This window comes from Triturus cristatus, chromosome 4_2, assembly GCF_964204655.1.
Source record: "Triturus cristatus chromosome 4_2, aTriCri1.1, whole genome shotgun sequence".
Classification (NCBI taxonomy): Eukaryota; Metazoa; Chordata; class Amphibia; order Caudata; family Salamandridae; genus Triturus; species Triturus cristatus.
The window spans coordinates 378725349-378747532 of NC_140586.1; the positions used below are offsets into that span (position 1 = coordinate 378725349).

A 22184-nucleotide genomic window follows, 5' to 3' on the forward strand; every position below is an offset into this window, starting at 1 on the left:
CCTTGGACAGTCAACAAACATATGCCTGAGGTCTGCAGCATACACTTGACATTTCGGACAGAATAACTTTTCAGAAGATTGAGAGGCCCACTTAGATATAATCTCTGGTGTATAATACAGCATGTATACTACCCGGTGTTGCTGCAAATTTAGATTAACCGATTTTACGCCTCTGTCTAATACGCTCATGGATTCCTGTATTTCCTCTGCCGTTATTTCAGCTCTGATGGCCCGACTCAATTTAGTCGTGATCTGAAACTATTGTCACTGGCACTAGCCAGAAATGCTGATAGGCTAGACCAATAGCCCCTCGGCCAGAGTACGTATATATGCCGGACAATATACCAGATGGGTTCGGCATTGATAATACCTTTTTGCCTCATATGAAAAAGTACCTAACTTGTAAATACTTGAAAATCGTATTTTGCAAAAGGCCAAACTCGTCTTTAAAAGGCAGAAAACGAGCGGAACCCCCGTCCATCATATAGTTGACCCAGCCGGGTAATGCCCTTGCATTGCCAATCTTTCCCAATAAGAACCTGAAATATATTGGGCAGCATAGGATTACCCCATCACACCGTGTATTGATGCAGCACAGGAAGCGACTATTGCTTACTAATATCTTGCCATATTCGGCTAATGTCTTTAACCTCCTTGAACTTCACTTGCTTGTAGTAATTGGGATCAGAAATTTTATACAGCATGAACCCAACCGATGGGCCGCAAGCTAACATAACACACCAATGCAGGGCCAGCGTCCAGCCCGCAGAGCAAGCCACGAATCCGACCGACAAAAGAAGCCCTGTAATAAACCTTAAAATCTGGGAGCTTAAAGGCCCCACGTACATATGGTAATTTCATAGATTTGAGAGACTTCCTACCACGCCTGTAAGCCCAAATGAAACTGCCTATGACACTATCTAATTTCTTAAAAAAGGACCAAGCACCCGCAATGGTATTGAGCGAAAAAAATATAAAATTTTTGGAAGAATATTCATTCTTATAACGTTACACCTCTGTATATATTTAGCGGGAGTCACTGCCGACTGCACAGTTTAGCCAGTACTGTCTTCAAAAGAGGTTTGTGTGACCCCTAATGCTGAAGGCAAGGCATCCGATTGAAAGTTGGCAATTGTCCGAGTTCAACTTATAACCCGAAAAGGAGCCTCTTGCTTAATGTGTGTAATAGCTTCTCCAGGGTTAGCAGCAAAGACTGCGATATCGTCAGCAAATCCAGTGACCTTAAGTTCCATGCCATTAAGGCATACAGGGGAAATCCCTACATTGAGCATCAAATGCCTTATATATGGCTCAATATAGAGGGCGAACAGCAAGGGGGACAATGGGCATTCCTGCCGTGTCCCCCGTTGGACGTCAAAAAAGGCAGATGTCATGCCATTCAATTTAATTGTGGTGACTGGTTCCTTTTAAAGCTTCTGTACAGTAAAGATAAACCTGGGGCCAAGACCAAACACTGTCATGGTAAGCCATAAAGCCTCCCAGGCCACTCTATCAAATGCCTTTTCTACGTCGAGCATAACCATGCCAATCTGTTTGTTAAGTTTCCAAGAGGCGTCAAAAGCAGCTATGGCAGTGCCTATGTGGCCCGTTGTAGCTCTGCCAGGAATGAAGCAATGCGATAGGAACTTCTATCGTCGATCGGCTTCCCCCTTTTTAGGAAATACCACAATATTGGTTACGCTCCCCCATATATTCAGCTGGGAGTGCCACACATGCTAATTGTATGAACTTCAATAAACCAGCCTGGCACACAGAATAAGTGTCTCTGATCATTTGGGAGAGAAGGGTGTAAAGTTTCTGGGCTTCCAAAATGCATGCGGAGGCACTGACAGCAGACAGTATTTTGGGAGGGGCGTTTCGTAGGCAACTTATTGCAGCCTTTCCAAGTTCAAACACACTCATTCCGTCAGAAGAGGATAAGGAACATCTTCATAACCCGAGAACTTCACTGCACTTGGGGGAGACATGTGGGTACCTAGCCATGCATTGTTGTTTTCAGCTGGAGAAAAATGTCCACAAAGCCCTATTAATCCATTTGACGATGTGTTCTTTTTTGTTGTATCAAATGTCCTCAAAATGTTTAAAGTAAAGAAACGTTAATCCACTGCTTCCTTTTGACTCAAAACCCTTAAAGGTAGTTTTAGGAGTACACTTTATATAGAAAATTTGGATTTCATTAAACTGAAAAATTCTTATTTTAATGGACAGGGCTCAATAAGAAGAACATTTGTTTTTTCCTGTTGTGAAATTTCACCCCATATTTCGCAGAAAACCTATTTTGTCAATATTTAATCTATGGTTGCCTTGATGGAAAATAAGGAGGTCTTGTAGTACGAGTCACTTATTTAGCTAGGGTATTCTGTTTACAAAACATTGCAATTTTATTTACGGTCAAAAATATACAACTATATTCATAACGTAAAAAAAGAGATTGATGGGGTTGTATGTTTTTCAAGAAAAAGCAAATCCTAAATTTTTTAGGGATCCTAAGGGAGAGCAGAAGCTTGAAAGATGCGACATTTTTCAAACGATTTGAAAAAGTTACTTTTGTTACATTTTTTCATCATTTACCAATCTTCCCAGGTTTGTACTTAAGACTTATAAAATGATTTCTCTTATGTGGACAATAAAGTTGAGATGCTGAAAATGTTGAAAACTAGTATTTCCAAAAACTCTGCGGTTTCCACAGATGTAGTTCTCCCATTAATGCCTGAAATTACACAAATATATATCCCATTTTGGGGATGCTTTCTGCAATAGTTCTCACTACTGAATATAACTGGAGATATAATTATAAAACTAAAAACCTACTCAAGTTTTTGCAATTTACAGGGATTACAGACATAGGCACACTAGGTGCCTGCTATTTCGGACTTGTTTGATTGTGTTGGTGAGACAATGCTTTGTGACTTGTTTAGTTGATCATTTATTCACCGTGTTCTGTAATTAACTAAAAATGTTGAAATGGGGAAACCATTACATGTAAAAAATTAGTAACGACATGAATAAATGCTAGCTAAAAAAGTCATTCAAGTTTGAATGGTTATAGTATGTCTAGTTGCAAAAGTATAAAACAGCTTTGAAACAAGAAGGCAAAGAGGTTTACATGAGTGATTTTCAAATTTTAGGACAAAGGGTGTGATGCACAAACCATTTTATGGTTGCAGGTGGTACGATTCACAAAATAAGTGCGTTTGTGACCAAAAAATAGGTTTTACTTTGTACTAAGGCTATTTTACTTATAAACTTTTGCCAACTCCTAAAATTGGTACAGCAAATCGGTATGAGATGTATCAATGTATTGCCTCCGTAATCCATTGCGAAAACATTGAAAAACTGACCACTGAGTTGCTTGGGTAATGCAGTCCCAATAGGGGGTCTCCTAGGGAGCTCTTGGCCTTTGTGAATCTTAAGAAAAAGCTCAACTTAAAAGAAGGTTTTCTTCATTGAAAGGCAATCACAGACGTTGTTTGCTTACCCTAGAAGGCCACCATCCCTATGTTGGCCTCCAATCAGAGCGAATTGTAGCTTGTACAACCTCTTAAATAGTAAGGAGAAAGGTCAGGTTGTGACCCTCTCTTAAACCTGTTTTTGCAAACCAACCTACTCATACGTAGTTCGGTTTGCAAAAAACTAACTTTCTGATTGCAAAAATACTGTCTTAGATTGTGACCAATATTTTTGACCAGAAAGTATGAATATCAGGCTCTGAGTGTTTTTAAAATACACCTGTCTGAAATTCAGTACTCTTTAAAAAAAAAATCCCAAAATAAGCGCAATTACAGTAATCATCATTTAAAAAAATAAAATAAATGGGGGTTGGAAAACAGCGGTCAATCACTTTTTAGTATAGAGCTGGAGGGTTTTAAAGAAATCGAGTAAATTTTCTAACCTTGAAAAGCAGATGTGATCGGCTGAGGATTTTTAGCTCTGGCTTGAGAGTTCAACTGTCAAGACCTGATATGGTCAACAGAAAAAAACATTCAGAATCACTATTGAGAGAAGAGATTTGGCTCCACCCACATGTTGGTTTTGTTGAGTACATCATTTGATTGGGCAGCAGTTGTGTCCTCCCTTTGAGAAAGAGTGCTTGCATTGCAGTCTTTGCCTTGTTGGAATGCTTATTCTTGATAGAGCAAGACTGAGTTGGTTACGGTGCCTGAGTTATTATTATGAAAAGTCTAATTTAGAGTCAATAGACTTTACCTGTTGTGCTATTACATCATTTTAAAACCTGTGAACAGGTATTTTGTTTGATGGAATCTCACTAACCCCCTTAGAAGGAAATGGATTTGGTGTCAGTTACCCTTTTTGACAAAACTTGGGGCAACAAGATTTGCACTGTGACCCTCTGAGGAGGACTTGAAAGGTCTGTCTGCCAAACTGTAGTAATAAAAAGTAGTAATATAATGGTAATACAAAAGACACATACATAGTGGGACCTTTGATCCCCCCTTTTCTGCCACTGGTCTGTTCAAGTGTCGTTCTTACTCTGCTTCCATCTATTGCAGCATGGGGTAGTCGGTCAGACCCTTTAGCCATTGGCTGCTTTGTTGCATTAGTTTTGCCAGAGCACATATGCACCTCTGCCTGAAAATTAATTCAGTGCCACAGCTGGGGTGCATGTCCTTTAGTTTTGCATTTTCTCTTTTTAGCTAGTTCTCTATTCGTTCCATTCTTTTTTTTTTTTTTTTTTTTTTTAGAGCGTACTGAAGCTCCACAGACAGTGTTATTGGGCCCATCGCATTTTATCTGCAAAAGCATCACACCCTGTGCTTCCTTCTATTGTTTGAAAACTCAGTTGTCATGTTTAAATGGTTTTGTCCATAAAATACCATTCAAAGATTGGCATCCCGTTGCTTCTAAATGCGGGGGTCATGTTGAAACTTAAAAAAAAAAAAAAAATACACTATGCACAATATAATTGCAAGATGACCACATGCTGCTGTGTTTACATTTAGTTTTCACTGCAGTCTTACCATTCATACAACATGTTTTCTTTATTCCACGTTTAGTATTCTAATTTATCCTGCTATGCTTGTTAAGCTTTTGGGTGTGTTATTGTGGATGGGTGAATGTAAGAATAAGTCAGTGGGTGGATGAATGTATGCATAAAGCAAGGGTGAGTGTTAGAGTGCATTTATGATAACACATTGGTTGTCTAAAGTCACCAGCAACTGAAGAGGGACTTAAAGTTATAAACCAGACCAAATTGGCATTGCCAATGTTTGTTGTAGCCTTTTACCTTCTGCTTTAAGAGAAAAGGTTGTATGTTACATTGCTCTATGCTAATCTTTTCACTATGTAAAAGTAATGTTCAGGCACCATTTGATGTCTTGTTTGCGATTTTGTCTATTGTTCCATGCAAACTGTGATTTTTAAATGTAATACATTTCATGAAATTTGCATAAATTAAACAGTCCAGTATTGCATAGCCCATGCTAATTTCCAAATATGTATTCGTTTTTTTACTGCTTTTTAAGGTCTATTATATCTCTGTTTGATCTTTAGAATAAGGTTACAATAAAGCAGTTTTTTTCAACCCTAATGTCTAACACTTTTCCCATCAAGTGCTGATACCAAAGCCATAATTAAAATCTCTTAACCTCCAAGCATTAAAGCAATGACTGTATTTCAATGTGGACAGCTGTTGGTGAGGTACATACAATAAATAGTGGGTGCATTTTTGATACTTCTGTTTCTCTGCTCCTAGTTCACCCTGATGAACTTGGGACGATCTTTTGGGGTCACTGGAGTGACTAAGGCTGGCATAGTGGCTTATCAAACTCTATGGATAGGGAAATTAGTGAATATTTACATATTTTCTGTTAGACTTGGAATAATTGGTGTGGGTTTCCCCTGTATTTTTGCCTTTGCCTCCTGTGTTTTTGCTGTGTGTTGGACTTCGTTTCTGCTGTGCTAGATGCTTTGGGCACTTTTCCACTGCTGTTCAGTGCCAAAGTGCAAGTGCTCCCTCTATAAATTGTTGTTATGGATTGGTGATTCCATGATTGGCATATTTGATTTACTAGTTAGTCCTTAGTGCACTGTACTATGTGTGCCCAGGGCCTGTAAATCAAATGCTGCTAGTGGGCCTGATTGTGCCACCCACACAAGCAGCCGGTAAATGTAACTCCGACCTGCCACTGCAGTGTCTGTGTGCAGTTTGGAACTGCCATGTCAACCTGGCAAGTGCATTCACTTGCTAGGCCCTAGCCTTCCCTTTTCTTACATTTGAGTCACCCCTAAGGTAGGCCTAGGGTACCCCTGTGGGCACAGTGCAGTGTATGGGAAAGGTAGGACATGCCCTGATGTGTGTGACATGTCCTGATAGTGAAATACTGCCAATTTCGTTTTTCACTATTGACTAGCTGTCCCATAGGATGGAATGGGGGTTTATTTATAACATCTTATAAATATAACTTTCCATTGGGACAAGATGGGAAGGTAACGTTTAGTATTCCTGAACTCGAAATATAAAGATGCATCTTTTAGTGAGGATGATTTTTACATTCTGTGTTTGAAAATACCACTTTTAAAAAGTAGGTATTTTCTTGCTTACCCATCCTGTGTTCCTCTGCCAGGTTTGTGTATTGACTGTCTGGCTTTGGAGTGACAGGGGCTGGGGATGTGTATTCTGTTCAGACAGTCACTTGGGTGGGGGGGGGGTGAGGTGGGTCCTGCCTTTCCAGGGTGAGTCAGGGCTGGGCTGAATAGACCTGGGCTGAATAGACCTGCGCTGCTTTCAGAGTTGAGGGAGGATATTTCTTTCACACCTGAACGGGCCTGGTCTGCTTTGAACAATGCTGTCTCCATCTCCTGCCAGGAAGCTGCATCAGAGAGGACAGAACTAGATTTGACTGAGAAAGAGCTTCTCTGACACCAGAGGATAAACAAGTTTGTGCTATAAAAAGTGGGGCCCAGACCCCAGACTTTTAGATTACTTCTGGAATTGAAGAGGAACTGTTGCTAAGGAGAAGAGCTGGAGAAACTGAGGAGAAATATTGCCCATTTGCTGTGTGCTGTCTGGGGTTGGCCTGCAGTGGCTGTTTCTGCCAAGGAAAGGACAAGGACTTTGCTGTGCCCCCTGCTTGAGGACGATCTCCAAGGCTTGAAGTAGAGCTTGCCTCCTGTTTTTGAAGTCTCAGGGATACAAAGACTTCACCCCCAGCTCAAATGAACTTCCTTGCAGGGAGTTCTGGCCTGCCTGGAGGTGCCTTCTACTGTTCTGGGCCTCTAGAGGTTGTTACGCAGTTGGTAGCTGGAATAACAACACAACTAAGAGTAGAGAGACGCATCCGCACCTGTTTCCAACGCATCACCGAAAAAACCAACACAGCGCCTGCACGCTGCTCGAGAAATCACTGCATGCCGCATCAAGTGCACCGATCTACGGAGTCCGAGATCACCGCACCGATTCTGACGCAGGCCTGGATGTGCGGCTGCAAGAACCAACGCATCGTGGGACCGCGACTACAAGAACCGACGCATCCCCAAACCTCACACATCACATCTGGGTGCCATGCCTGCAAAAACGCCGGGGCCAGAGTAATAAACCGACGCATCACGTCCCCGCACAGTAAGAAACCGACACATCACCTCCCCTCCAGTAAGGAACCAATGCATCACCACCCCTGCGTGGCAGTAAGGCACTGACACATCACCTTCTCTGAAGTAAGAAACCGATGCATCACCTTCCCTGGGTGTAAGGAACCGACGCATCACCTTGCCTGTGACAGTTTTTGTTTGTGCTCATAACGCTGTGTGAAAAGTGTCACATCTGCAATTTGCTTTGAACAGAACTGTTTCTACCTTTTGAAAGTCATGTGTATTACTGTATTCTGGATTTGTGTCGTTTTGGTCTTGTTTGGTTTAGATAAAGATTACTTATTTTTCTAAACTGGTGTGGTGTCCATTTGTAGTGTTATTACTGTATGTGTGCACGTATGCTTTACATACTGCCTCTGAGATAAGGCTGTCTGCTCGGGTCAAGCTACCAAGGGGGTGAGCAAGGGTTATCTTAGAAGTGTATCCCTCTTACCCTGACTAGGAAGAAGGGTCCCTACTTGGACAAAGGTGCAAACCATTGCCAACTAGAGACCCCCATTTCTGACATTTTTATTTGGTGCATCTCTGCTGCTGCATATCTTGCAAAGCAGCTACCTAGTAGTGCCTAGTGCAGAAAAGCAAGTCTATGTTGATTTACATAACACTTTAGTCTCCCAGTCCATGGTTTAATTTATCTTCTGTGTACTTCTTTGACCAACTCAGTACTGTGAAAAGTGCACAGATGGTGCTTTCCCTACACCTCAAGATGTTTGCAAGCTCATCACATGTGGATAAGACTTTAGACAATAATGCATATTCTCATACGGGTAGAACACACTTAAAATGGAATTCAGATTGAAAACTCTTTCAGAATAACATAAATATAATGCACAATGATTTTTTCAAAGGTAGGCCAGTCTATAATAAGCAATTAATGTGTGTAACCGAGTAGCGGTGAAGAAGAGCAAGAGCTAGATGAATGGTTATTTTAATCCCATTCATAAAAAGCTTTGCCATGTTGTAATTGATATGAAATTAACTCCCTGGGGTCTCATTAGCTCACTGTCGTCGGCGTATTAGTATTGTTGGTGTAAGTCATCAATCTTTTGGAAGATTGAAAAAATACCATTTTGATAATATTAAGCCATTTTATCAACTTGCACGTAGGCATTCACACTCTGACACCATATACCTAAACACTTATGCATATATGTGAGAGGGGAGTGCTATGACACTAGTGCAAGATAACATAGTGCATAACTGCAAACATTAATTTATCTGTGTGTGTGTGTGTATATATATATATCAACAAAACTTTCTCCATCCAGCAATAAAACACATGCACTAGTACTGCTGTGAAAATGTGATTTAATCGCAAAGGCTACAACACCAGACACGTTTCAGCAATGGTCCATGTTGCAAGTCACTATTCCGAGTACAAGTATTGCGCATAAAATGAATGAAAACAGGAAAATCATAACAAATGTAGCTGTTATGTGTTTGACAATGGTGACTATCTTAGACTGTTATTAGGAACACTTAAAAGTATGTTCCATTGCCTCATTCAAATGCAATAAATAACTTCAACTAATTGTGTGCATTTGCTAATTACAACCAATAGATAGATTTTAAGCAATGCAAAATAATGTACAAGTAACCCAACTGTCAGTTGATGAGCACATCTCATGTTGGTTCAAACGTTATACTGCCCCAGTGGGCTGAATGAGATATCTCGTTGAATGACCCTTAATAGCTATGACGTACAACAGAAAGAATTATGCAACACATGAAAATAATTGTTCAGTACTAAATTGCTGATTCATGCCCACTGGTCTGTTCTTAAACTTTGTGGCAGCCATCATCATGTGACAACGGGCACTCACAAATGCCACATTATATTGACTTGCAGAAAATTAAGGCCTTATTACAATGTCAGGTGGACCGCAACCGACAGGCTGTCTCGGTGGCGGTCTGTTCGACAGACAGGCCATCGGTCTGACCGCCGCATTACAATGCATGCAGTTAAACCGCAGAGGTCGGGGGAGGAGTTTTCCACCTCTGACAGGATCTAGGATCTCGTTTGGGCGGTTGTCGGCATCGTATCTCTTGCATGGAGGCGGTGCCTGTGCAGGCACCACCATAGGGATTAAGATGTCCTTTTCACAAAGTGCTTTTTACACTGCGGCTTTTACTGCAGCCCTTTTCCTGGGCCGCAGCCCAAGCCGCAATGTAAAAGAGCATATTACTGACTGCCTGCATGGCTGTCCTATCGAAAGTGGGTGGTCGGTCAGCCGACTGTTTGTCGGGCAGTCTCCTGACTGCCGCAATAGCGGTCAGCGGTTCAACTGCCCAACTTCGCAATAAGTCCCTTAATTCCTAAACAACTTAACATTAAGTAAACTGAAAAAGACAAATAGCTAGACTAGCATAGAACAGCTCCATGGTCAGTAGAAGTTTCAATTTCACCCTGGTGCATCTGTGTAAAAACAGAAAAATCTTGGTAAAACCTAGAACAGGAAACTCACCACCTGTGAGGCCATTACAGAAGGAAGCTAATCAAAACTTGAAACCGGTAAGATTGTCCTAAATGTACTGACATTTTCACATCTGAGTTCAAACCATTTGCAACAGGGAATGTCAAAGTCAATAATGTACCTAGATTCCAATCTACATAATTCCAAGACTGTTGCCCCCTCTTATGTTGGTTGCTGTCAAATGTAAAAATAAAAAAAACTGTAAATCCTCACTATTTGATATTGTGTATCAAAGAAGTGGTGTGCAACCGGATATTGTTTGTCTACATTTCTGATTGCCCTCATATGTTATTATATTTGTTTTTTTTTTACTTTGGTGAATGTTATTTCCAGTTTACATTTTTATTACATGGGCACATTGCATAAGGAAGTACCACCCATCCAGAAAAAAACTGGATATTAGAGCAGAGGAGGGCAATCAGAAATGTAGACAAACAATATCCAGCTGCACACCACTTATCAAAATATTGAGGATTTAAAATTCACCAGTGACTGTGACAGTAGTGGTAGTTGCCCCTGTGTAAAATATATATATCACAAATATGCATCACTTTAATAATATCTCAAAATATATACTGCAGATATAGAGGCTATCTAGCACAGTACAGTGATAAAGCAAGAGCCCATGTATGTGAATACTGTATACCTTTTGTTATAAAACCACAGCTACAGAATGCTCTTGAAAATAGGAGAACAAAATATTTATGTTCCTGCATTATTGACCTGTGTACCTTTCACAAGCACCAGCCGGTTGACAACGAAATACCGATTTACATTCCTCCTGTTGTTGGAAAACGAGGCAGCATCTGTCAGGCCTGCACAAATAACATGACTACATTTGTCCTTCACTGGGAACCAAACACCCAATTGTAGCGCCTGACTCTCAGAGGGTAACGTTGCAGAGCAGTCTGAGGCTTACTCAAGGGAGGTGGTGTGGGCTAGTAATCACCATTTGCAGGTGCGCAAAAATAACACTCACTAATTGATTGTCCAGTCTGTACTTTGCTTTATAAAAGTAAGAGTACATTTATTAAACACACACACTACTCAATACTATGCAACTATTAACAAATATACATAAGCTGTTGGAATTACTTTGTGACATTGCATAACATCTCCTCCCCTCCTGTGGGGGGTGGGGTCTAGTACCACCACTCCCATGTATGCACCTCATCTTGCCCCCAATGCCATTAGTTGAACATAACCTGGGGCCTGGGCCCTGCACACTGACACCATCCCAGTGGCGACCCACCCCATTGCCTCAACAAGCATTAAAAATGGGTACACCTGACTTGGTGACACATGAACCTTGGCTGAGCATCTCCTACTGACCATAAAGTATGCACCTCTATATCTTAAGGGCCAGCAGTCTCGGGTCTTCACCTAAGTGCAGCAGCAAAAATACATGTTTAAGCACACTTTAGAATGACAGTGCTCAGCACATTTGTGGATCATTAGAATGTATTGCAATTACAGCCCCTAAAGGCATCACAGATGAAATCACAGGATTACATGTACAGCCAGACACCCTAGCAGGAAAGTCTGGCCACATAACCCCACTTTGCTTATGACATCACCTTACACCAGTACTTCACATTGAACAGGTGAACTTCAGTCCCTCTAAAAGAAATATCCATTAGTAAATGCATTTCAGTATAATTACACCTCTTCACCTCCAGGGGATGCCCTTCTCCAGACATCCGCACCTCAGCCCTTCACTCCTTGATGCAATTATCAAAACACCCTCAGCTGAAGAACAAGTAGTTCCAGCTCAGAAGGTATTAATTGCTGGCTGAGCCCTGAAGGGGTTATTCCTTTCGAATCCCCAGGACACCTAGGGTGACTTGTCTCTTCATGCTGGGGGGGGGGGGGGGGGGAAGACTGTGCTTCTCCAGCAGCGCCCCCAGCACCTTTTCACCATTGAGGGCGACCCCCCTCCTCTGGGGGCCACCAGGCACCAAAAACGCTGCATTTCCTGATGCCTTGCAAGGCATTGTGGGGTGCTTCGTGCCCTGCTTTACGAATATTTGATGAGCGGCTCTCCCGCTATGCCCGGGGAGACCTGCGGTGTGCTGCCTGCGGCTTCACTGCATCATCAGGCCTCGTTGGGGGGCCTGGTCTCACCCGGACCCCCATGTAAGTTCTACGGCTCGGGGAGCCAACCCCCAGCCGTCTTGCCCATTTTCGGGGGCCCAGTCCCACCCGGTCCCCTTTCCTTTTCTTTCGGGGTGCCGGTCCCACCCGGGACCCCCGCATGCATTCCTGGTGGAGGGCAGCTCGGGGAGCCCATCCCTGGCTGCCCCCGCCGACTCCCTGCACGGCTCTTACCCTCTGGTGCGTCCGTGGGAGCCGGAGTCTTCTCTGCTGCCGAAGCGGGCAGACACGGAGGCGTCCTCCCTGGCTGTGGGTTGGGTGCGACAGCACTCCCCCCTCCTCCGCCTCTTTGCCGGGGCCCGAGGATGGGGTCCCAGCCCCTTGGGCAGCTTCACGGGGAGCGCTCCGGCACACCCCGTCTCGCCTCTTCTGTGGGGGCCAGGGTGGGCTCCTGGCACCCTGTGCGAGCCTCTTCTTGGTCTTCGGGCCCGGGGATGGGGACCCGGGCCCACACATCTTCACGGGGAGCGCAACGGCACTCCCCGACTTGATCTACGGTGGGGGCCAGAGTGGGCTCCTGGCACCCCACGGGGCACCTTCACGGGGATCGCGACGGCGCTCACCAGCTTCCATCTTCACGGGGGGGGCGCGATGTCGCTCCCCCGCCTCCATCTTCGGTGGGGGCCAGGGTGGGCTCCTGGCCCCCTCTTGGGCACTTCCTCGAGGAGCGCGATGGCGCTCCCCAGTTTCCGTTCTTCTGGGGGCAGCCCCCGGGACCTGACCCACCCCGGGGGCAACTCTGAGACCGGCGGCAGAGCCCCACAGGCTTCTTCGTCGGTCTTCTTTGAGGTCAAAGGTCGCGTACCTTCTGGTGGGCATATCTCAGCCCCCAGGGGTCCGGTGTTCTCCATTTTCGCGTCTTCTTGCTCCTGGTGGCCCCCCTCAGCCACTGGGAGCACTCTCCTTCGCCCTCCGGGTCTCCAAGAGGGTGGATTCAGCGGGGATCTGTCTTCACTGGCTCCCTGCACCAGCCTTTCACCTGGCTGTCCTCCTTGGCCTCTCTTCTCACTGCGCAGAGGCCACTGCTTCTGCGCACCAGTCCTGGTCTCTTTTGATGCTGATAGGGTCCTGGGGGCAGTCAGGGGGTGTCTCCTTCCAACTGCCCATTGCGCCAGGCTCCAGCACATTCAGCCTCAGCAGACCACACCCGAGAGAGAGCTTCTCTTCCCGTGCAAGCACTTTTTCAAAGTTGAGTAGGGGGCTGGCAGGAAGTCTCTGTTGGTCCTATCAAACAGCGACACATCACTTCCCTGCCCCTGCTCCCTCCTACTTGTCCAGGGTCTGGGTTTGTTCAAAATGGCGTCGTCCAGTGTCTCTAGCCACATGGCCTCTGAAACCCAACTCCTTCCCTCCTTGGTGCAGCCTGGTGCCTGGCACCTAGTGATGGATGAGCCTCTAGCCCCACCCATCATCTCTTCATGGAGAGGAGGCCCTCGCTTGTGGAAGAAAGGTTATCAATCCATCCAGCTGAGGTCAGCCCTCAGCCTGAGTCTGGTCATGGCTGGCTCAGAGAAATTTGACAGTTCTGGATGACCCAAAAGCAGTACAAATATGACTTTGGACTCTTCAGAATACTTCTTTTCACATCCGCTACAGTGGACTTAAGCGCGTGTCTGGAATCTGTAGGCCAAATGGAAGTTAATCTAGCCCATGGGCTCCACATTCCCATAGGGGAAAAATGAAGTAAAAAAACAGAAAGACACATTGACGTTCCCTGGCATGTTTCTTTCCAGTGTATAAAGCCTATTCCATGTCACCACCCAATACTGCATAAGTCCTGCCGAACCATTCACTTTGTAGCTGCTCCTGGACTGCGCACGCTAGGAATCTCCCCTGCGCAGCCCGTACACGTGTGCACATGCATGTACACATGTGTCTGCATATAACCAGCCCGGTGTCCCTTACTCCGGCTGCTGTGCAGTGGCCTGGTCAAGCCAGGGGGACACCAGTAAAATCCCCATGCATTCTCTTACATCCTGAGTTCTCTGTGGGTGAGTCCCACCTTATGAGGCTCCCCTACAGTAAAAGCTCAACAATTAAGTGCTCAAAAAGCAAAAAGTCCGGGCGGCCCATAGTGTCAGAACCACCTTCTAACACCTGTCAAAACTGAATTACTTTTGTTAAAGTTCCAAGCCTGTTTGTAGGTGTTGGGTTGGGTGATGTTAGGCCCATGAAATTGGGATATCAAATGAAATCGGGACCCTATAGATTCGAGGTTAGTGACTTCTCACTCTGGGGCAATCAGGCTTGATGATGAAGTGATCCAGACAACAGTCTGAACTACAAGCAGTAGGGTGTTGGTGTTTAGGCACACAGGACTCCCACAGGACCACCGAAGACCTTCTTGTTTTGGCTAGTATTCAGCCAACAGGGGGATAGACATCTGTGCAAAGTGCAAGGTCAAACAAAGACCAAAGCAATAAAAGGTTGGGAGGAAATGCATTTGCAAGGCAATATTCTCTCTCATTTCAGATCTTCCTGTAGCAGTAGTTCCATTACACAGACCAACTCTAATCTCTAGTGAAGAGTAGAGGGGTCTTCAAAGAACTATATTTGCATCTCTAGACTTCTTGTACTGGCTGGGGGCTTCCACTCACGTGCTTTCAACAGCTGTTTAGGCTACCAGAGATTCAGCAGGGCTGTCTAGCTTGTTTTCAGTCAGGAGGAAATGGGCAGATCCACGTTCTGAAAGCACAAGTATCAGTAGGGTTTGTGTAGGTCTCTGTCCAAAGAGCTGTTAACTAAGCAGAAGGGGATCCCCAGTTTATATTTCCAAGTCTCTGTTAGTCTATCAACATTCCACTGTAATCACTGCTTATGCATTCCTTAAAGTACAAAATTCGAGCAAACCAGGTTGAATAGAGATTCCCCAATTGGGTCACCACATCTTTCCAGAATACTTTGGGCTAGCCACTGCATAAGGGCAGCTAGCAAAGTTCAACCTTAAGGATCGTGGTGGGAAATTTGTAGTACGTCTCCTAAACCCAGAGACAGGTACGGCATTGCTTAATTTGAGCCGGTGGTTTCTGGTGCTCGGCACTGGCACTGGCTCTTAATTGAGAGCACAGGCGCTTGGGACAGCCTGCCACAAGGTGGTGCTGTCTAGGTAGTTTAGAGGTGACCACAACAACAGTTAATTATTCATGCTATATTCATTAAAAATGACTATTACCTGCCGCCCAAGCCATTCTTATAGTTTTGGGGGCCTGAAATAGTCTGAAGTGTCACATTTGTAAGAGTATGAGGGTTAGTAGTTGTGTTGTTACTATCATTGGCAGCATGGTAAGGCAATTTGTGGTGGAAGCTGCAGTGGCCGCCTGACAAAAGCCCTGGCACTTATTTATTTTTTCTTTCAAATTAAGCACAGAGGTACTGGAAACAGGATAGGAATAAATGGAGGATGGGAATGGTCCTGCTTCGTATCCGCGGATGTCTGTCTTCTTTTGTGGGGTTTGCTTCCATCCTCTACCTTGTAAATGCCTTCCTTACAAAAATAAAGATGCATGCAGACAGCTAAGAGCTGCGGCGGCCAGCACAGATCGGAGGTAGGGGGGCGGGGCATTGGCAGGAGGGTGGGAGGACGCAGGGGATGTCGTCAGCAAAAAATAAAATAAAAAACTTACCTTCTCGCCGCTACCTCGCTGCGTCTCTCCTCCGTAGCCCTCCCTCGCTGACCTGAACAACAGGAAAGCACACCCAGGCTCCCAGTTAGGCAATCTCGATGCTGCTTTAGCAGCGTTGTGACTGGTCTGAGCGCCGTGTTTCGGCGCTCAGATGCTGACTGGAAGCCTGGGCATGTTCTCCATGCAGGCACTAATGCAGCATGCATGGAGAACATGCGAAGTGCGCAAGACTGTTTTGGGCGGCCCGATAGGGCCGGCCAGGCAGTCATTGCACACTTAGGAGGGTGCTACCAGTCCTCCCCTGCCCTCCACCCCTTCACGCAAAGCTGCAAAAGTAGGAGAAAATAAAATAATAACACTAGTAATTCTCATTTTATTTTCTCTTTATTTCACTGCTAAAAAGCAGTGGAGCGCCACTGGCTAAGAGCAACCCTAAAGACAGGTGCACTGATAGCGATTAAAAGCTTTCCCATGCCCCCACACACTTTTCAATATTTGTGATCATTATTGCAAAAACCAACATACAATAAAACAATTAACAAGCTTCTTAACTAATTTACCCAATGAGACTAGCTTGTATCACTCCTGAGTGCAACTTCTGCACCTCACAAACCTGTAAATACTGATAGAAACCATGGACCATGCAAAATATATAGAGGAGGCTACCACCTCAAGACTAAAGGGTATCCTTGAGGAAGACCAGATTTGAAGCTTAAGGGGTCCGTCGTGAATAGGAACAGCACAAACTTAGCCAACAACAAAAAAAGTGGAAACCTAATGAAAATTTGAAACAAGCATTGGCATAGCCAATAGGTCTCGCCTTTGGGACCTTATAAGTGTTTAGCCATGCAACAGTTGCATAACTAAATACTTATAAGGTCCCAAAAGCGAGACCTATTGGCCATGCCAAGCGGCCCTGCGGCTGCGAAAGTGATCGCGATCACGATCAAACATCAAGGAAGCCGTGCGGCCGCGAAGGTGAAAGTAATCGCGGTAAAAGCGGCACGCGCGCCCGCGCACATGCACTGTAGCTCTAGGCTGGCCTGGTAGCAGTTTTTGGAGCCCTCTCAAGAAGTCTCGCCAGACCAGCGCATGCGCTGGGTCAGGCGAGACCTAAAAAGGTCTGGGATGGCACAACTGCACAGACTGTCCTGGACTTCGTCCCATACTGAGCTGAACGCTCCTGGTTGAGGTTTGTTGTGGATTCCGCTCGCCCACAAGAACATTTAAAAAATAATAGGGCCAACTAGCATTTTATTAAGTATGTTCATACAAAGCAATAGGCTAAGAATCTGTAGACCGTTGAAATGTAGCAATTCTTCTGTCAAGAAATCGTCGTAGCATTTTTCCTCCACAAGGTCAGTGAAATTGTGTTTGTTGTCTTGTTGGTTAAATGTGAGACTGATCTTCATTTGAGCTGCATACAGCCAGGGTTCTGATCTTAAGGTACCCCTGTTCAGTTGTGTGTGGGTTGCAGGCTGTATTAGCAGGTGCTGCTGCATTGGGGGAGAAGTGTGTGGACCCAAACACAGGGACACCAGAAACTGAAATCAGTCCGCATTTACACAAATATGTGCAGTTTGTAGAAAAGGCACAGGTTTTGTGGGCTATGATTAAATGTGTCACCAGCACAGCACCACTGACAGATTGAAAACAAAGATGTACACATCTTGCTCACCAAGCACGCCTGAAAGAATTTAAATATTGTATTCATGACTTTGCATGCATTTATTTTGAAACGCAAGTAATTAATTAAAAGAATTGAAACGTTGAGTTAGCACTTTACAACTTACAGAACACATGCACTTCTCCAGTTTCAAATGTGTCATAATTGTGGCTGCTCCTCCAGCTCATCTAGGGCAGTGCTAAATTTGAGCTGGAGGTTGAATGTGTGGCCCACTGACACTTGTTTTTTGAGGTTCTGGACTTATTTTTCTTCATCAGACCAAGACCCAGGGCAAGTAGGAGAAAACCCCAAAAAGGGGAAAGAATTAGGAATAGAAAGACATAAAAAAAATAACAAAGAGAGAAAGTGTGGCTGAAAAAAAAACTGTCAATCAGATAAAAGAACAGAAAGTGTCTGATGGCTGAAAGAGGCATGATGTAGATTGAAGACTACAACACTTTGGTGTTCTGCCCCCTCCCCAACCTCCATTTAGCAGCGGCGGCCTCTGAGAAAAACCTTGCACCTCAGTGCTTATTATTTTCCATACAAAGCATTGATGTAGGGCTATGAATAGTGTGTATGGAGAATTTGAGTAAAGCCTCCTCTAGTATATTATTGACAAAATCCATGGTAATTGGATATTGCTGATCATTAGTGTTCTTGTTACTTTCCTTTATTTCATGGGCTTTGTGGAAATCATTAATTTCTCATTTAGTCAGCTTAAGAATGGGTACAAAGTACAGTTTGCAATAGTATATAATGCTATAATGATGTGCCTTATGACAAGGTTTCATTCAACCTTAACTTGTGTTGATAAATTAGTCCGACAAACGCCCTCTGTGAAACTGAAGTGGAGCAAGGCTTTGTATTTGGTGTAAATGAGAAAGAACACACTGCTTGCAGCAGCAAGACATGCAGTGACATTCACCCTCCTCAAAGGACCAGCAGCGCCTTATCACAGCAGCAAAACGATTCTTGAAATAGGACCCGGACGTAAAGTGTTGATCTCAGAATGAATAGCTTAAATGTGAAATGATGGCATGTTTGGCTTTTTGTAGGCCCGATGCCATGCTTGGCCAGCTTTCTGGTCACCAGTGACATTGCATGTGTCAGTGAGAAGCCTTCTCAGAAACTAACCCGCACATCCACACATTGCTGGAGTTCAGACTGTAAAACACTCAAGTCCCCTGGTATTTTCCCTCTTCCCAGGCTCTCCTGGATGTCTCATGTTTCATTCTTTGGCAATTTGCCCTAATGGTCTCCCAGAGGAGCACCTTCTAGCCCCTGTGCTTTTCCATATTTAATAGTCGTATATTAGTCTGATAGATGAGCCAACAGCTGTACAAATTGCAATCTCTATCTGTGCACTCTGGAGTTTAAAATAGTAGTTTATTTTTATTGTGAAAGAAGAATTTTTGACAAAAGACGTTGTGTTTTCAAGTTGTTAAACATTTTTTAAAGCATTAAATTGTATTATTTAATTTTAGACAATAATTGCATTTTGCAATGGTGTTATGCTTTTTATTGCTCGATTCAACCAGTTTTAGTTGTTATGATTATAATAGTACTTGGGAGGTGAATGAAGTCAAGTTCTAATGATTTTACTCAGTAACAACCTTATTTTAAGAAAAAATAACCCTATGATTTACTCATTTTCTTTTGTTTTAGTTAACCGCTTGTGTGCACGCATCAGTGGCTTTACTGTATCCAATGTATTGGCAGCATATATACATCCCAGTGCTTCCTCCACACCTTCTGGACTACTGCTGGTGAGTTTGCTGCTGACGTTTTTCTGACTTTTGTGACTTCCTGTTTCATGAGCAAAAGCCCCCAAATAATGAAGAGAATACTTGCAAACTTCATTCCTGATTACTGTATGGCAAGTACTGCTCCTTCACACATATATCTGCGACTTGCATGTATATCTAAATCTAACCATTTAACGTCTTAACTTTTCTGTGCTATGATCCTTCTAACCAGCCCAATTTTCAAAGCCAAATGATTGTGGGCCTAATGTGAAATTGATGTGGCATTCTAGAGACTTTGTAAATGGGGTTCTCGTTTTCTCCTTACCGAGACCATCAACTCCTTACGCCATGCTATCGACAGTGTGGTATATTCTTCCAAGCATGCTCTTCATTGGTTGGCTCCCCTCTGGTGAAAGCTGTGATGATCTGATAAGAGATTACCCTCCTTGACCTTCGGGCACCATGTTAGACAGGATGCTATGGCCGTATTGCGAGAATGGAGAAATAAGGGCTGCGGTCCAGATAAAGCCCTAGATCTATGATTGTAGACATCTCTATTCTAGACATTACAGAAACAGAAAAGGCCGTTATAATGCACATGTTCAGTGTAAACTTCTGTCAATGATAAGTTAGCAGTGAAAATGACCATGAAACCGGTTTGTAGATTCTCCCTGTCTGTATGTTACTAAATAATACAATAAGACATTACTCTCTGTAAAAGTAGGTTGTGAATGGCACAAGCTGTGTTCACGTTCAGTATTATCAATTCAAAGATAAACTCTCGGCCACACCCTTCAACAACCTGCATGTATTGCTGGGGATGGTATATTGAAACAAATGATCCCATAGATCCTAAATATTAATAATCCTCTAGCTTTAAAACCTTGAATGCCAAGTTATGAGCATTGGATTGCTACATAGACTAGGGCTCCAGAGCCATATTTACCCTATGTTGCCATTTCTAAATATCTCAGGTGAGTTATATTGTTCCATAGCTATATATATTTGGTATAGTGTGGAACGCCAAACTCCCTGTGCATGTAAACCAGGTAAGACTACTAGATTTTTATATTTCACTCTTTTAAAGTAAAATGGTTCAGGGAAGATCAGCGAGCCCTTAAGGGGTAGAGATGTTTAGAATAGGAATACGACTCATTACAATGCGTACTAATACCACGCGTGCCATTACAACGCGGGTATTACTACACGTTGCAATTACGACATGCCATTACATCGCATACTTTTACCACGCATATGCTTTTACCACGCATGCCATTACAATGCAAAGGCGTGCGTGGTAAAGCTATACTCATGGTAAAAGTGTGCAATGTAAGTGACACTACCCTGCCCTGAACCCTAATGTAGTACCCCTGCATGACCCTCCCTGAGCCCCAGTACTCACCCTACATTAAGACAACCCAGCACAACCCCCGACACTACCCTAAAGCCAACAACACTACCCTGCACTACACACACACCACAACACTACCCTAAACCCTAAAACACTACCTCCAGCACGACCCTCCCCCGAACCCCAGTCTGCTCCCTACACTTAAACACTACCCTGCACGACCCCCAACACTACCCTGCAATACACTCTCACCACAGCACTACCCTAAACCATAAAACACTACCTTCAGCACGACCCTTTCCTGACCCCCAGTCCGCTCCCTACACTTAAACAGTACCCTGCACGACCCCCCGACACTACCCTAAAACCTTAAACAGTACTCTGCACTACACACACACCACGGCACTACCCTAAAACAATACCTCCAGCATGACTTTCCCCCTACCCAGTCCCTACACTCAAACACTGCCCTGCACGACCCTCCGACACTACCCTAAACCACTACCCTACACTACACAAACACCACAACACTACCCCAAACCCTAAAACACTACCCCCACCCCAGGTCCAATCCCCCTTACCGCTCTCTCCTCGTGGTTCCTCACTCCTGGTTCCTCCTTTGCTTCCCGTCGGCTGAGGGGCAGTGCACGGTGCATGTCGTTCTGAGGAAACGGAAGGGCCTCAGTTTCCTCACAGTTAGGTGGATCGCCATTAAATCGCATGCGTTGTAAAAGTGCATGCGATGTAATAGCATGCGTAGTAATGGCTACGCGTTGTTACATCACATGCATTGTAACGCTTGTAATGTAATGGCATGCGGGGAAACAGCTGTGTTGTAATGGCTGTTTCCCTTATAATAGAATTCCCATAATGCACATTCTCCATTATGAGACTCCAGTGCTAATTCACTCTTTTCACCTTGCGAAGCCCAGTAGTAATATTTGAAATCAGAAAGGGCTAAGCCACTGCATTTCAGTGGAGGATTCACAAATATAATTGCACTATATGTCTCTTTATAACCCATATGAACGCATTTATAATTAAGTCAAGTCACCGGAAACTGACCATCTGGACAAGGAGGGGTTTGGCTCTTGAGATATGAAGGAATTTGCTGAATAGAATCCTATTAATTATGTTACAGTGACCTATGAAGCCAATAGGCAATCCGTTTTATTTGTCCATTGTGGCAATCTACAACTAGGATAATGGCTAATAATTTAAGTTAATCACTGTATCATCATGGAGGGATGTTTGATAGCCTATATGTGCAACGACCTCTACATATCTTTTTGTCTTCCGATTGTGCAGTCTGGTTATATTAAAAAGTCTGTCTTATTTTTATTCAGCAGATATCAATAAAAGCCTTTGAAGACAGAAGCTTCTATTGTATTTAATGCAGGAGGGGTCAGATATGAAAATTGAGATATTGCAGCACATGCAGTGCCTTTCCTTTCATTATTGTTTAAATGAAGTATGATCTCTCTATGTTGCTTACCAGAGTTCCAATTATGAAGCAAATAGAAGAGGGGAAGCAGTGGA

At 44.0% G+C, this 22184-nt stretch overlaps 1 protein-coding gene across 2 annotated transcripts in view; it reads left to right on the forward strand.

Moving 5' to 3' along the window:
• DENND1B (DENN domain containing 1B) overlaps positions 1 to 22184 on the forward strand; it is a 1072082-nt gene that overhangs the window by 660210 nt on the left and 389688 nt on the right. For both annotated transcript variants that reach the window (XM_085601836.1, XM_085601835.1), the window contains one exon: positions 19215 to 19315. In XM_085601836.1, the coding sequence (XP_085457962.1) occupies positions 19215 to 19315 (101 nt within the window). The remainder of the gene's footprint in view (positions 1 to 19214; positions 19316 to 22184) is intronic.